Source organism: Rhopalosiphum padi, chromosome 1, assembly GCF_020882245.1.
Source record: "Rhopalosiphum padi isolate XX-2018 chromosome 1, ASM2088224v1, whole genome shotgun sequence".
In the NCBI taxonomy this organism is placed as follows: Eukaryota; Metazoa; Arthropoda; class Insecta; order Hemiptera; family Aphididae; genus Rhopalosiphum; species Rhopalosiphum padi.
In genome coordinates this window covers 35,209,496-35,226,848 of record NC_083597.1, presented here as the reverse complement: position 1 = coordinate 35,226,848, position 17,353 = coordinate 35,209,496, and the positions used below count along the sequence as shown (strand labels likewise).

General features: G+C 24.8%; 3 protein-coding genes across 3 annotated transcripts; 1 reads left to right on the top strand and 2 right to left on the bottom strand.

Annotated features, from left to right (window-relative positions):
- Positions 1-47: 47 nt before the first annotated feature.
- On the bottom strand, positions 48-3,659 carry LOC132920964 (ATP-dependent Clp protease proteolytic subunit). The gene is made up of 6 exons (XM_060983729.1): positions 3,500-3,659; positions 3,121-3,279; positions 2,961-3,052; positions 2,664-2,856; positions 1,154-1,259; positions 48-373 (listed from the first exon to the last, which is right to left on the bottom strand). Exons 1-6 carry the CDS (start codon positions 3,530-3,532, stop codon positions 282-284), a joined length of 675 nt encoding a protein of 224 aa, XP_060839712.1. The 5' UTR covers positions 3,533-3,659; the 3' UTR covers positions 48-281.
- Positions 3,660-3,761: 102 nt separating this feature from the next.
- On the top strand, positions 3,762-7,255 carry LOC132920956 (TM2 domain-containing protein almondex). Its single transcript, XM_060983715.1, has 6 exons — positions 3,762-4,050; positions 4,178-4,263; positions 5,079-5,228; positions 5,286-5,404; positions 6,846-6,989; positions 7,072-7,255. The coding sequence occupies exons 1-6, from the start codon at positions 3,975-3,977 to the stop codon at positions 7,205-7,207; spliced, it is 711 nt and encodes a 236-aa protein (XP_060839698.1). The 5' UTR covers positions 3,762-3,974; the 3' UTR covers positions 7,208-7,255.
- A 146-nt stretch (positions 7,256-7,401) lies between these two features.
- LOC132920948 (transcription termination factor 2) lies at positions 7,402-16,188 on the bottom strand. Its single transcript, XM_060983703.1, has 16 exons — positions 15,357-16,188; positions 13,254-13,419; positions 12,961-13,185; positions 12,310-12,900; positions 12,109-12,250; positions 11,601-11,717; positions 11,313-11,513; positions 11,113-11,238; positions 10,838-11,049; positions 10,570-10,776; positions 9,349-9,554; positions 9,201-9,295; positions 8,983-9,131; positions 8,753-8,914; positions 8,421-8,630; positions 7,402-7,872 (listed from the first exon to the last, which is right to left on the bottom strand). The coding sequence occupies exons 1-16, from the start codon at positions 15,617-15,619 to the stop codon at positions 7,546-7,548; spliced, it is 3,399 nt and encodes a 1,132-aa protein (XP_060839686.1). The 5' UTR covers positions 15,620-16,188; the 3' UTR covers positions 7,402-7,545.
- Positions 16,189-17,353: the final 1,165 nt, after the last annotated feature.

Sequence of the window (17,353 nt, the reverse complement as noted above, 5' to 3'; positions counted from 1 at the left end):
GTACAGTTCCCTTAAGTAAAAAGGGATTTCATCTTAAAAAAAAACCATTTTGTCCAATGAATAATTATTTATTTTTAATGTTTATTTAATAATTTCTATTATTACATAATATACAAATATATAATACAGCCAATATAATAGTTTTATGAAAAATATTTTATATTATTCTCTGATAATCTACTTTTTTTTTTTTTAACGAACAAGTCTGACTAATTTTAAAAGATAACCACAAAAATTTTGTATTGATATTTAAATAAAAAAAAATACACTAGTATATTAAATCAATTTATTGATAGTTTTTCAACTTTGTCAATCAATCCAAAAGTAAGAGCTTCATCCGCACTCATAAAATGATCTGATTCCAAACTAGCATCTGAAAAATATATTTTCATTTTATTTATGTTATTATATATTTATCTTTAATAGTTAAATTGTACAAGTTTATTTTTTTATTTTATCTCTTTTCATTTACTTTTGTGAAAGATACACTGAGTTATAACTTTGTAATATAGCTTACAACTAATCAATATCAAATTTAAAAATAAAATAAAAATGATTCTGAGCAATAAGTGGAAGCAAGGTATACCTAATTGGTTATTAATTATTATACATTAATATTGCTATAATAATAATTTTTTTACTATTATTAGTAATATATTAGGATAAATTAATTTTTCCTGAAAACATCACATTTATTTTATTATTAACTTTTTAATCAATACCAACTTATTGTAGAACAGATTAGTGGTATAAATAGGCAATAACTTAAAATTAATCAAGTTTTTAAAATATAATAATATAATATGTAAGTTTTCATTTTCTATTTTCCATAAATAATATTTTAAAATTACAACAAAATAACTAAAATTATTATTTTCGACTAAATATCCATTTTTATTCAAATTTGAACTTCAAATATTTATAAAATAAAAATTAAGCTTGTATTACATTTTTTAAGATTTTTAAATAATAATTACTTGTGAAGAATTTTATATTCAGTTTTCAAATTTTTTGATTATAGAAAAAAAACTAAAAAGTTTATTTTACTAAATATTTAGAATTAAAAAGTTAATAGGTGACTATAGAAATAAAACCAATTGATTTATTTAACTTAACTATTTACAATATTTTTTTAATTATTGAATAGTCTTACCAATTTTATCTGCTGGCATTCCTGTGTGTTTCACATAAATGTCAATCAACGAAGATTTAAGTCTTAGAATTTCATCAGTTACAATTTTCATATCTGATGCTTTTCCCTGCAATAGTTTTAATAAACTGATTAAATTTATTTTTCATTTTACACTCGTAAAAGTATACAATTATAATTAATTACATAGCTACATATAATTTACATACAATTTAGCATACTGTCAATTTTTATTTTTTATTTTCTATTCTTTAAATTTTAAAATAATACAATGTATTATAAGTTACAAATTTTCAGTAAAGAAGATTAATTGTATTTTATCTATAGTAAAATATAATTAATGTTTAACTTAAATACATTATATGATATTATACAGTAGAAGCCGCTTATTAGGAACACGGATAATTGATACAATCGTGTTATTGAAACAAAATGTCCCGGGACGGACATGTCGTATATTAGAACACTGAAAATAAATCGGATTATTAAAAATCACATCGGTTATTTGAAACAGTTAGGCAAAGCATACAGGCATTGTGCAAATTAAATAGGTGGGTCGTATGTACTGCAACTAACATTCTCTTGTCTCACTGTTGTAAAAGCTTGCGCCGCCACTAAGTTGACATATTATACACCGGTTATCCGGCGATAACCAATGTACTTTAATCTTATCTTTGCTGTCGTTATGTTTATTTTTAGTTTTTACTGTATTTAATTGTAAGTACAGAATGAATGTAAGAATACTCTTTCTGTATGTATCGTTTGTAGTTCAGTTCCGGTGTGCATATGGTTAATTAGATTGTAGAAGCACTAAGTGATCTCAGGAGAGCCGTCCAGCACTGTGCGAATGAAATAGGTTTTGAGCAGCATTACTCGTATGAAAATATGGTCTTGGAGTAAATACTAATTTTATAATAACTACATTAAAATCAATAAATTATAAGTAATAAATAAACCTTTAAATCAAGCAAGTTTTTTATATTACATTATCTGTTACGAGGGAGTCATACCTGCATGTGTTGTCTCTGTCTTATTAACGCACATCATAACAAATTTGCGTTTTTTCACATTTTGTGATATTAGCTTAATATTCGAGTAAATTTACCTATTATCAAATTTAAAGGTAAGAATACTATTTAGAAAATGACATAGACTTTTATTGATATTATCATTTTAAAGTTGTAATATTTTACATAGCTATAATTAAAAATGTGTTCTGCCGAACGCAAATTTGTTATGATGTATGTTAGTAAAACAGAGACAACACATTTAGGTATTGTGTCCTCCTTATGCATAGAACTTAATTAATATTAATATTTTTTAATTAATTGAATTTAACATTTCACAAATATTTTAGTAACAAAAAATAGATATTATACAGTGAAACCTGTCAATAATGAACACTTTTTATGATCCCGTAACTGTCTGTTATTCACAAGTTTCACAATGAAAAATGAATACAAAAATATTTTATTCATTCATACATAATAAATTATATTTTGATAAAAAGTACCTGCATTCCACCGGATGGCTGATGAATCATGATCCTTGAATGAGGCAAAGCATGCCTTTTACCCTTTGCTCCAGCGGCTAATAAAATACTTCCCATACTACAAGCTTGTCCTATGCACCAAGTTGATACATCTGGGTTAATGTACATCATAGTGTCATAAATGCCTAAACCAGCTGTAACACTACCACCAGGGCTAAACAAGAATTATAAATTTGTAACTCATATTGTGTACCTTATACATTAACAATATGTAATGTTAATACATTAACACCAATTATATATTACTAAATAATTTACCTATTAATATACATATTGATTGTGGCTTTTTGATTTTCAAATTGTAAAAACAATAACTGTGCTATTACTAATGAAGCCACATGGTCATTGATCTTAACAATATAAAATATTTATTTACATAAAAATGAAGATAAACTATATATAAATTAAATTTTCTTACCTCTCCCATAACACAAACTATACGTTCTTTAAGAAGTCTAGAAAATATATCATAAGAACGTTCCCCACGACCCGTTTGTTCTACTACAATTGGTATTGTCAATCCACGAATACTATTGGAAATTGAGCCATTATTGAGTTGTAACAATTTGCTAGAATGCTGAAATGAATTAATCTAAAATTATAACATTACCTATTTTGAATCTTGCTTATGTTATTAATTTAAAATATATTTTTTTAGAAATAAAATACTTTTATAGGGGTATGTATCTATAGAAGCATTTAAATTCTATACACTGACCAAAAGTGAACGACTTATTTTTCTTTAATAAAATATTATATTTTCAACAAAATTGAAAATATGTTCTATAATAGTTTACCTGAAGTATATTACGAGTGTGTGACAAACTCATTTTGAATTTAAATTAAGTATAATTTACTTAATATTAAAAAACTACAAATTCAAAATATTAAAGAAATAATGTTCAATTGTATCTAATGACCACGAATTAAGAACTATCATGATAAAATTTAAAATATAAATTATCACATTTATCACATTAGACACTTTATCATGATTCGTCGGGCAACCATACTATCTTAAACCTTGCTGGGTAACCACCGTATAACCATTACTATAATCATTCTTTGTTGTCACATAAATTCATAAATTATTATAAAATAACGTGAAATAATAAAAACAAATTGTTGGTTTGTTAGTCTTAGACCTTAGTTTATTACACAATATCCAAATGTCTAACTAGAAATATCAGTAGATTTCAAAATTGGTGTATAATTTTCAGATACCTACAGATTTTTGTTTGTCATCACTGTTATGAAGTATTGAAATGAGTTATGAAGTCGCAATATTATCACTGTGCAATAATATTTTTATTTAAACTTATAGTTTACAGCATAGCATCTCAAAACGGTAAATTACAAATCTTACTAGCTAAATCTGCTACCTAGTTTGTGTATTTAATCTTTAAACCGTTTTTATTAACAAAATCAAAGTTGTGTTCAATCACCATTAATAAATTAAATATATTTCTTCTCAGATGATGACCATGATTTATCATTCTCTAAACAGAAGCAAAAATCAATTCAAACTGCAAATTTAAATAATTCAACACATCTCAGGATGGTAGGCATGTTTTATTATTAGCTTATTAAATGTTAGCAGAATTTTGACTGTTGATGTTTAACTTTTATAATAATTATGTAATATACATATAATTATACTTTATACTTTTATTTAAATACTTAATAAGTAGGGCCAGATTTCAATGCAAAGTATATATTTTTTTGGTTGATCTTAGACAATGCTTTCCAAGTACACAAGTTTATGTGTTTCATTTTCATGTTACGGGTACTAAAAACTGACACTTTTAATTTACATATTTCAACATTTTTTTCATTTTTTTAGCATTTGTACATCTATATCATATAATTGATTTTAATGCATATTTCTTCATTATACCATACAAATTTAGCCTACTCATAATATTATTTAAAGATAATTGTTTTCGTTTAATAAGTTAATCGGGTTTTTCCATACACATTGTCAATCATTTGATTTATTTCAATTCAATTTTTATCTTATCTTTACTGTAGAGCGTCTCCTGTAAGTACTCTGACAAATAAAAAATTATTAGTCAGTTTTTTTTTAATAAAATAATAATTATACCTTATTTATAAATTACCAAAATGTATAAAACAAAATTCTAGGGCATCTTTTAAAGACATTTTTGGCTACTTTTAGAGGTATTAAGAGCATTTAAATCTTGTCCAAATAAAAAAAAAAAAAAATTATGAGCGTTACTATTTTATTTTATTAATATTTGTCTTGTATCTTATAAATATAATTTGTAAAACCATTATTGAAAATGGAAATGAAGACAAAATTAGAATGTATTTTAAAACTTACAAATATTCTGTAATAAATTTTTATGTTTAAAGATACGTCACGAAGATGATTTGGAACGTATAGTCTCTGAACACAAAGCTTGTTCAAGTATGCCATATTCAAGTATCAGTTGTCATATGAATACAACATGTGTGTATGGGAATCAAACAATAGCCATATGCAAAGCCAATGTGGATTGTCTGGTATATAGTATGTTTTAAATTTATATTTTTATTCTAATTATGTATGTATTTTTTTAGGGTGAAAATACATTTGCTAAAAACTTGACTTGTCGGTTTTGTTATCAAACTGAGTTTTGGGAATATGAATGTGTGAAAAAAGTTTGTAACTCTGCTGCTTCTCCACCAGCTTTTTACAGGTTATAATTTATCAAACATTTTTACTTTTTGCAAAATGGAAATTGATACAAACTTAATGAATATATTTTGTAATTAAATTAATCCTACTATTTATCATTAGATTCAAATGTTTACAAAATATGTCAAAATCATGAAAATTTGCATGGAATTTTGAAGTTGAAAACTCATAACATTTTTGTGATTTATACCTAAGGTTAAAAACCCAACACAAGGTTCTCCATAATTTTTTCTTCAAATAACTGTAAAAAAATTCTAGATCAATAAAGAAAAAATTTTATACGCTCATAAAATTTAATTTTTACAAAATTGCATAAAATAACGATATAATACAATTTAAATATAGCTAATAATAATATATCCTAATTATCCTAGACTGACAAATTATTTCTGTTCAGAATTGTTTTTCCTAAACAATGATACCTGTCATTGCATTCTAATTGAATAAATCCATTATAGTGACCTATTTTCTATCTACTATACAGCAGAGCAAAACCCACTGACCCACCCTTTTTTTAAATAATAGAAGAATTTGAAAAAAATTATAGATCTTCTTTGTTGCCAGTACACCATATAAAACTAATTGCTCCCATAAATAAAATTAATAAATTATGTATAAAACAATTAGAAAATGTATTATAATTATAAATTTCAAAAATATCTATAAATGCATATTCATGGTTAATGAATTATCATATTAAATTTCATTTTTTGTATTGGTTTGAATGAAGTAGGAAATTAAATAACGGAAGCCAGCAATGAAGTAATATATTATGATATAAAATGTAGTTTTTCATTTCCTTAAATAGATCATTTATCACGAGCTTAATACCATAATTGCAGGAACAATATGAGGGCACACTAATACAACTATACAGGGTGATTTTTTTTTATATCATGAACCACTCATTATTTCAAAAAGTTTTCATGTTTTTGAAAACATTTTTAAATATTTTTTAAGTTTTTTACTTTTCTGAATGACAACATCAATACTTAAAATAATTATAATTCATAAACTACTCGCCCTAAATTCAATTTTTATGTATGAATACAAAACTCAGAAAAATATTCTGCTTTAGAATATGAAATTAAAACAGTTGTCATTCAAAAAAGTAAAATACTTAAAAAAAAATATAAGTTAAGGATAAAAAAATATTTAAAAATATAATTTTTAAATAAAAACATTGTTTTTTTAACAAATTGAAGTTATGTAACAAATGTTTTCAAAAACATGAATACTTTTTGAAATAATGAGTGGTTCATGATAAAAGAATCACCCTGTATAGCAAAGCGATAAATTTTATAACAAACAAGTACCAAAATTATTAATATTCTTAACTTCATATCTATTTATCCAGACTAGGTAGATGTCTTCTTTTGAAGATTAAATAAAAATAACAATAATAATAAAAAAAAATGTAAATTATTTTTTTTTTATTATAGGGCTAATTGTACAGTTAACAGAGATGTTTTGTGTTTGGGAAGAAGAACATTTTTAAAAAGATTGCGCTGCAATTGGACAGGTGGTCATCGGTGGTCTACTGCTTTAATTTTGAGTATTACACTTGGAGGATTTGGTATAGATAGGTATTACATGTATATTATTTAAAGTTATTAAAACTGAAATTTCATTTAAAAATACATTTTAATTTTCTTTTTTGTTAATCAGGTTTTACTTAGGACATTGGCAAGAAGGCATAGGCAAACTATTCAGTTTTGGAGGTCTTGGTGTTTGGACACTTATTGATGTATTATTAATATCTATCAGATACCTTGGTCCAGCAGATGGTTCTCTATACTTATAAGAAAATGTTTAAATATTGATGTTATTAAATGTACTATAATATATTAAATATTGGTTGTTTTTAAATTTGCATTGAAGTAAATAATTTTAAATCATTAAAAATATTCTATTTTGTTAATGTGTAGCTAATTATTTACTTGTTACATATTTAAATTCCGCAGAAAAAACATAAAACTAAAATAAATAAATAAGACATTTTCTATAGTCATTTTTTTTATTTAAAAACTTATAATAAATGTAATTTGAGAAAAATTTTGAACATTTGTTTCTAATAATTCAAATCATAAAAAATGTTACAACAACTTAATTTTAATGTAAAATTATAAAATATAAATTTCACTAAGTTTTGACTTTATTAGGATTTATATTAAATATTTGTTTAAGGTCTTCTAAAGTAATCTTAGTACCTTCTACATTACTATAACCACCAAAAATATTATTAGCAATTTCAAGCTTTTGAGTTTGAATTGTCTGAATTGATGCTTCAATGGTATTATTACAAATAAACTTGTACACATTGACTGGTTTTTTCTGGCCTACTCTGTAAACCCGATCACAGGCTTGTGCTTCAAGTTGTGGATTCCAATGAATGTCCACCAAAAACAAATGGTTAGCAACTACTAAATTGAGACCAACACCACCAGCATTTAATGACAGTAATAAAATCTGTAGAAAAATTAAATTACAATTTATATATATATAATATTAAAATAAGTGGCCATTCATACAAACATTGCATTAAGGCAAAAAAATATTATCAAAAACACCTAACAATGTTTAGATCATGTTAAAAACGTACTTTCAGGTTATAGTATCCTATATTTTAAAATTTTTGGCTAAACCATGACTACCATAATATTATTGAAAATTAGGTTTAAAATCTACCATTATTTTTATTATTTATAATTAATGATACTTAAAATATTTTAAAGATGTTAAGAATTAAAATAGTAACACCGCATAAACAAAAAATAATATGATAAACATTCATTAATTACAAAATACAAATATTAGCTTAAAATTAATAAGGCTAGAATAGTTTATTTATCATGACATCAAAAATACTTTAAAATATATATTATAATTTTATAATTGCCATGACAATTAATGTAGCCTTACTAACCCAGGAGTATAATTTAAAGCTAGGTAAAACTATAATAATTTTTATTTTATAGTAATTATAACATTTGATATAAAATTATATTTTAATATACCTTTGGTCCACCATTGACTTTATTAAATTCACTTATTATTTTGTGTCTATGCAGAACAGGAACAACTCCACTGAATATCTCTGTTTTAACATTATACTGAGATAATTGTTTATTTACAAGATTTAATACGCTCGGCCATTGGGAAACAATAACTGCTTTATCTTCTGTATACAATACCTTCTCCTTAACCATATCACAAACAGCTTTTATCTAAAAGAAATAAATCATTATGCAAGTATAATATACAAGCTAAACAGATATTTCTACAATAAAATTGAAAAAATTATGCGGAATCACAAAAATCTTTTAAAGCTTAATTATTGTTTTCATACTTTTGAACTAATCCATGTTTCTTTAAAAATTACATTACTATTTTCAACAGTATCTTTTTCAACACTCGGAACACCTATAGACATGCGACTCAAGTGGTCTACTATATCTACATCCCCAATATCTTGTATGCCATCAACCTTAAGACTTTCATCTTCCAACATCTATAATAATAATATCATTATATTTTTATTTAACAATTAAATTATCAGAAAATAAATAAGACACATACATTTTTCAACAAACACGGATGACAACATAGCTGCCTTAATCGCAAAATTAATACTAAGATATGATGAGCTTGAATGTTTTTGTTATTTAAAAACTGTTTGAATAATTTATCCAATTCAGGATGATCTTTAAAAATATTGTCACTATTTTCTTATAAAATAAAATAATAATTAAAATTTATTATTATTAATAGATAAACATTTTTTCAGTGTTGCTTACGACTTAAATATTTAGCTTTGTTATTCACTGGAAAACCACGTTCGATAGCATTTTCTTTATCAGCTTTTTCATATAGATACTTGGCAAACAGTGTACTAAAAATTTTTTTAAATAAGTAAAGGCAATTACTGGAAAGACTTTAACCAACCTCGAGAATTGCAAAACTTTTTCATAGGCATTTTTTTCTTCATCAAATAAGTCAACTTTGATTATATTAAATGTTTTAGGTGGTAAATCAAATGATGTAGTTTCTTTTAACTCATCTTTAGTACGTCTTAACATAAGTGCCTTAACTAATAATGAAAGTCGGTTTTTACCAGCATCATCATTATTACCTACCCATCGTTTCCAAACCTGTAAGTAAAATTGATTATTTTAAAATTAATTTCACAAAAATATAATTTAAAATAATCATACATTTAGTACAGAGTTGTACATTTATTATTATTAAAATATTAAACTATCTATAAGAAAAAATAGTTTGATGGATTAAAATTTAAAGGTTTAAGAGGACGTCTCACCTGTATGTGTTGTCTCCATCTTACACACATACGACAGTAAATTTTCGTTCACCAGTTTCAATAGTGTGCTTTAGTTTTAATATTAGAGTGAATTGACCTATTATCAAACTTTTAAGTAAGAATATTATCTGTGTTCTCTCGTTGGCTTTTTACGATATTTTAATTTTTAAGTAAATTATGATCATATTCAAATATTTAATAATTTCATACTCATAACTCACCCACAAATTAAAATATCTTAAAAATCCAACGAAAGAACACAGAAATGTTCTTACCTAAAAGTTTGATAATAGGTCAATTCGCTCTAATATTAAAATTAAAAGCACACTTGAAACTAGTGAACAAAAATTTACTAAGTCGTACGTGTGTATGACGGAGACAACACATGCGGGTGGACATCCTCTTAAAAGGTATTATTTTTACTTACAAAATAACTAAAATATAATAAAATTTGGCCCATATTTATATTTAACGAATAGAATAGACAAAATAGAGATGGGAACACTATAAAAAAACATCATAAATTACAATTCTTAGATTAAACTTAGTAACAGTATTTTGCAATAATAAAAAATGATTTTTAAAATATGTTAAATAACACAATACAACTGATAAATTACAAGTTACTGTTGTTATAAGTATATGAAATAATTTAATATTTATAATCCATACATTAAGAAATAAAGAAGAAAATGTATAAAAATTATCCTATTTTAACCAAATACTCAACATTTTTAGTGTTGCTATAAAATAAATAAATTAGCAATACCTGAATTATTTATATGAATATATTATTATATAGATTTATCATTTTTTAATAGGATTTATAATTAAAAACTTATACTTACTGGCCAATCATCAAAAGGGCGACACTTAATAAATTTCAATAATGCATAAAAATCAGCTTCTTTATTATGAATAGGTGTTCCAGTTAATGCCCATCGATTTAAACCAGAAAGTGAACTTATTGCTACAGAAGTTTGACTTTTATGATTTCGAATTGTGTGGGCTTCATCGAGAATGATTCTGCACCACTTTATTTGAAATAATGGGCTCTATAAAAACGAACTAGTTAACACAATCATTTTAACATTTTTTGATAAAATAAGTACTAACTGTTTTATTATTATTCTTTTGGTCCCACATAACTGTAGCGTATGTAGTAATAACTATATGTTTTTTAGCTAATCGTCTAGCAGAAGACTCTCTATTTGGTCCATGATACTTAACAACATCTAAAACTCTTGGCTTTACTTTAGATTTTACTTCGTTTTCCCATTGACTAATTAATGATGATGGGCATATAATAAGGGTTTCTCCTTTAAAAGCTGAAAAATCAAGGATTAAAAAATAATTTAATACTTAGTGTAAAGTAATTAATAAATTTATACAATTGAGATTTGAGTCTACAAAAGAATCATCTGTATCAGAATCTTCATCTTGGCTTTTCTGAGCTTCATAAGTTTTAAGAATTAGAGAAATCATTGTTAAAGTTTTTCCTAAACCCATATCATCAGCTGAAAAATTTTACAAAAATTAATGTTGATATTTAAGAACTGTTTAGAGTACATAATATATGTTATTAATATACCTAAAATACCCCCACGTGGTTTTTGACTCTCTCTCCACATCAGCCAAGCTATAGCATGTTTTTGGTGGGGCATAAGCTCCACTTTAAGTTTTTGTGGGTCATCAGCTAAAACATTAGTTGATGGACAGGTTCCTAATGATTTGTGCAAACTATTAAGGACATCTAATGTCATAGTTTGCTGTGTGTGATAAGTATTCAAAGCTATGAAAAACAATAAAATGGTTTGTTTTATTTTTTTTAATTTAGAAATAGTTATTTATACAATAAGTAAATTATATTTAAAAATACCTTTGTCGCCCATGGCATTAATGTCAATATTACCAGCAGCTTTTTTTGATAATGCATTATTAATATCTAATGTTTTTAAATTATTCAAATGAGGTTTTTGAAGTAATTTTGAATCATCTGTAAAGTTTTGATGCAAAAATAAATTAATCAATATTAATTAATTATATTTATAGTAAATTTGCAGAGAGATCAGGACTGCGCAGCAGGCAAAAACTTGTCATTTCCTAATACTAAAATACAATGACTAAAGCCTACTTATCACCTGTTAATTTAGAGTGAGGCCAAGTTATACAATATCACATTTTATTGTAGTAATTACGATTCATAAACTTATGTTCTACTACATTTTGCATCGCACTATCATTCACTACATTAATAAAATAATTTTAGTCGCAGAGAGGAGATTTTTAATAGAGCACCCGCATTTCTTTTATTCATAAGCGCGAAATAGTCTTGGTCTCTCGGTGAATTTACTATAGTTGGCTAAAAAGTATAGACAATGCTAAACCTGGGTAATCTTCCAATTTTTTAAGTACATTATTTAATTGTATTCTTGTATCTTTAAGTGCACTTTCTTCTTTAATTATAGCTTTTTTTAATTTATAACCTCCATCAGGTAATAAATTTAAATTTGTAATTTTCATAGTGTTCTAAAATTAAAGTAAAATCATTTTAATCAAAGATAAAAATATATATTTCATCTACTAACTTTCATGTTGGTAATATTTTTTGTAAATCGTCTTAAAATTTCTTCTAATCTTATTTTTTCCATTTTCAGAGATTGAAAATCACTACTTGTCAATTTTTTTATATTATCAATAGAAATATCTTTTGACAATACAGAAGGCTTTTCATCAACTTTTTCATCAGTTAAATCAATTGTTAAATTATGATGTTTTGGTAAACATACTTTAGATGTTTTTGGACTATCATCAATTAAATCAATTGTTTCAATTATTTTCTCATTTTTTTTAATCTTTGATGTTTGTTCTATGTTTACTTCATCAGATTTTGGATATTCTAAAATACTACTCTGAGATATAGGATCATGTAAAGAATAAATAGTGTTTGAAAATTTCAAGTCATCAATAAATGGTCGGTTTTGTTTAGAAGACGTAACAGTTGATTTTTGATGTACAGAAATATCAGAATCAGAATCACTAGGTCCAATTAAAGATAAATCATTTAATTTTGTTTCAATATGATATTCTTCATCAACATTCTTAGGTATTTGAAGTTTTTGTTGCGGTGAATTTTTAACATTTTCTTCAGCATCTGATTCTAAAATTAAATTGGTTTCCTAAAAAATATTATAAATGATAAGCTTTTAAAAAAATTATAAAACTATTAAAAATCTTACATTAAAGATATCACTCTTTGACATGGTTTGACTTTCTTTACTAGAGTCTAAAATTAAAGCTTGTTTGGTTTTAAAATTTCCAGGAGGTTTAAAAGATTCATTAGCTATAATACTTTTTGTATCAGTAAGCTTATCTATATATTCTTCAAGTAAACATTCTTCACCACTTTCATCTGATTCTATTAAAGACCGACTTTTGTTAGATGAAGAATTGTCACTTGATTCCTAAATAACAAGTATATAATATCTGAATATCAACATTCAAGTATAAATAAATAGGAATAAAAACTTACATTAAAATTACTATTTTTTGATTTTTCATCATCACTTGATTGTAATATATTTCTATACTTAGCCATATTTCTTTTTGAAGGTTTGAAAATAGATTCATTTATTGAGTCATCAGGAGAAGTTGTTTTATCATGATATTTAAAGGGTTGTTTTTTATCTATACTACTTCTAAAAACAAAAATTAAAAATTATATTACATTGTAATAAAATTTAAAAATTGTATACAAATTTTAAATTGCATGAGGTATTTATTTAATGCATTGGAAATAGTAAGAAAATCTAAATTAAAATATTAATAACAACAAAATAGAATAATTATTTTATAAAACAACCACAACAATCAGGTATTTAATACATATAATAATAAATGTTCAAAAAATGTTGTTCATCAAAACATATTTTTATACATATGTAGGCGTTTTATATGATATGTGTATTTTGTATAATTTACCAATATTGAATTGGTAACTAATAACTAATAATATTATAATAATATAAGTATTAATAGTTTTTGTGGTTACCTTTGAATTGAATCTAAAGAACGATGAAATTAATGAGTAATATTTTAAATATTTTTTAATTTTGTACAAAACTAGTAATAAAAATGATTTTTTTAGTCTAAAGTGTTTAGTTTACTAATGTCTATGGCTATGAAAGTTATAACTGTTATAAAATTAGTTTTTTGCTAAAAAATTTTATTATCAAAAATTATTAATACGATTTTATAACTTTGCATTTATAACCACGGCTACCTGCAGCTTTTCTAATTTAAATCAATAAATTAAACTAATAACATTAATCTATAATAATTACTTCTTTACAATAAAATATATGTTTCAAAATATAAATTTTGTTATACCTAAACTTACGACACTGCAATATAATATAATTTCATGTCAATGTCTTTTGTTCTAATTTACAAAAATTGTGATCATATCTGTTAGTAGTATAGGTAACCTACTAAAATAGGTATGGACGAAAAAAATATAAAATCTAGATTTATGATCGAGTTTAGAGATAGAATTCTGGGTATATAGATATATATAGCATGTCATTTCAAAATCAAGATTTAATGAAGTTTTACTACCAATTATCAGTGTCCTCCAATGATCAAATCTTGGTACCTTATAAATGTATTATATTTTATTTATTATCATTAAATATTTTACAGCTCACCTTAGCAACAAATTTAATTTAATAAGTAAAATATAAGAACAAACTTAAAACTCTAAAAATAATAAGAATATTAGTATTTTGTTTATAAAATGTATTAATTTTAAAATACAAATTATAAGATTTAAATATAATAGGTATAATAAATAGTTTTGTTTTTTCCTATTAACATTATTATAGGACATACATAAAGTATATGTTTAGTAATTATAACTGTCAACATGAACAATTTTGCAGATTAAATTTTGGAGCTAAATACATATTTATATGAAGTGTTTTCAAACTTAATGTGACCAAATTGGCATGAATTGTGTAAAAAACTTACATGATTTCTACAATTTCTATCATACTAAATTTGAAACCCTGTGTATATATAATATAGATAAATATTAAGCAATACAAATGCTTAAATTGTAGAATATATATGTTTATTTTCATATTTATCCTTGATTGCTAGTACATTGGTCTATGAAATAACTTAATTAGAATGTATAAAATCTAACTTCTATGTAGCTTTAGGTCTAAAAATAGCCAGTTCTTTTTTTTTTTTAATTGCACAAGCACCAGTCTTAAAAAATTTAAATAGAAATTGTAATTACACAACAATTTTGTCTTAAATTTAATTTACTTGTACTTAGAAAGCTACAAATAGATGTCAGACAATAAAGCAGTTAAAACTACAAAAATGAATTTTAAAATCTTTTCAGTTTTAAAGGGGTTTATTACACCCCGGGTTACCAATAGGTTAACCACAGAATAAAGTATAATAACGTTACAGAAAAATCAAACATAAATTCCCAGTAGTAAATTCTTGATCTTGCACATAGCAAATTAATATTACTAACAGTCGTAGTTAATAAATAATACCTATTATTTATTAATATTACATCTAATGTTTCAAGTTCAATTAGCTAAAAAATAATAAAACTTACTGGTCCGACACTTCTGAAGCAGACGTATCAGACAATCTGAATAATGTTCTGTCAGATTGAATATGAGCAGAATCATTTTTAACATTTGATCCGTTTAGAGTTGGTGTTTGGCGTCTGCGGCGAGAAAACGCTTTCTCCGCTCGAGCACTATCCATGTGCGAATTTGTAGAATCTTCATCGTTGCTATCATCAGATGATTCGGATATTAATCTTCTCGCAAATCTACTTGTGAGTTTTGAAGAGGTGGAACGTGAAGATTTCATACTTGAGACATGAATTTACAAAGTGGTGCGATAATTTGATTACGATACTATATGGATTTTTAGCTTAGATTCAGAACGGTCCACCATAAAAGGAATAATAATCGTCAAGGCAAAAAACAAAATGTTTATCACTGAAGAGTAAAGACACAAAGCGCAAAATAAATTATATAAATAATAGTTTTAAGTTATAAGTTTTTCCTAGTGCTGAGTCAACTGTATCACTGTGATCTGTATAGTGTTTATATCCATTAGCCTTGTACGAACAGTAGGAACGAACATTAAACAGTAAACACAACCTTAAACTCTGAAGTCTGAACTCACAAGGTAGTAAGTACTAAAATGTACTATAATTACTATACAACTACGGATGTTGGCATGTCGATGTTGAGGCGTTGAGGTTGACTGTTGATTGTTGAATAATGTTATTATGTTAAGGATGTAGGATTTTTCCATTTACATTTTTCTTTTTTACTCTTCCTGTTGAGTGTTAACCGTTGCTGTTTGATTTCAAATTCGACCAATCAACGAACAAATATAATTTAATAAATCAAAACCGCTACCAATATAGTAATACAATCACACATAAAACTTGATAAAACTTTACCCCGAATTTCATGGTAATAATATGTAAGCAAGCTGATAACCGATGGTTTATACCACGGTCTTAGAAGATATCTCTAAGACTGTGGTTTATACAGTCTTTGAAGATACTCCCCCGCGCTTATTTAAATATTATCTTATCTAATAGACTAAAAAACAATTCCCTCAATATTCAAATTTATATAATAAGATTATTTGTTTATTATTATTTATAATTTATTACTCCTATATGTAAATTGACATATTGTAAACATTATATTTTTTATTTTTTTTTATATATGCATTTCGTTATTTATAATAAATACACATTTTTTAATATATAATTTTATTTAAAATATGAACATTTTACCAACTATAAAACAATAAAACAGTTAAAGAAAAACAAATTATCATAACATCCTATTCAGAGTTGTATTATTATGTTTATGACAATATCACACCATAGGCGTAAATCGCAGGGGTGCTAAGGGTGCTTAGCACCTTGAATTTTAATGCTAGCACCACGAATCCCGTGAATATAACATAGTACTTCTACCATAATATTTCCATGATAATTACATTTATTAAAAACACAGATTTATTTAATTATTTATATTAATAATAATATAATAAGTCGAGTTTACGTCTGGATATAGTATATTGTATATACTGCTATGACGTATAAAATATATTATATAATAATAATATCATAATAAATTAATGATAATTGTTGTTGTGAGATTATGATATAAACCATAGATAAAAATAAACGAGAAATAATTTAAAATATATTAAATAAATATTTTAAAAAACATATTAATTATAAGATTCGTTGTATCTAAAATCTACGCAGACCGACCGCAACGAGTAACGACTGAACGACGGCACTTCACTGGCACTTGTTTTCTCTATATATTATTAGATCTATATCTATTTAAATAGGTAGGTAATACCACAAAATAGGATTAAAATAATTTTGTAGCTTTATTACATTCCGTCCCGTCGGTCACCACAAATATTATCAATTATGAGTTATTAGTTTATTACTTATTAAAAAAACAACATTTATTACGATAGTTTTTACTATTTACTATATTATTATAATATTAGAACATTTAGAATGGTTCTGAGCATAGTATTAGCATACGCATAAGG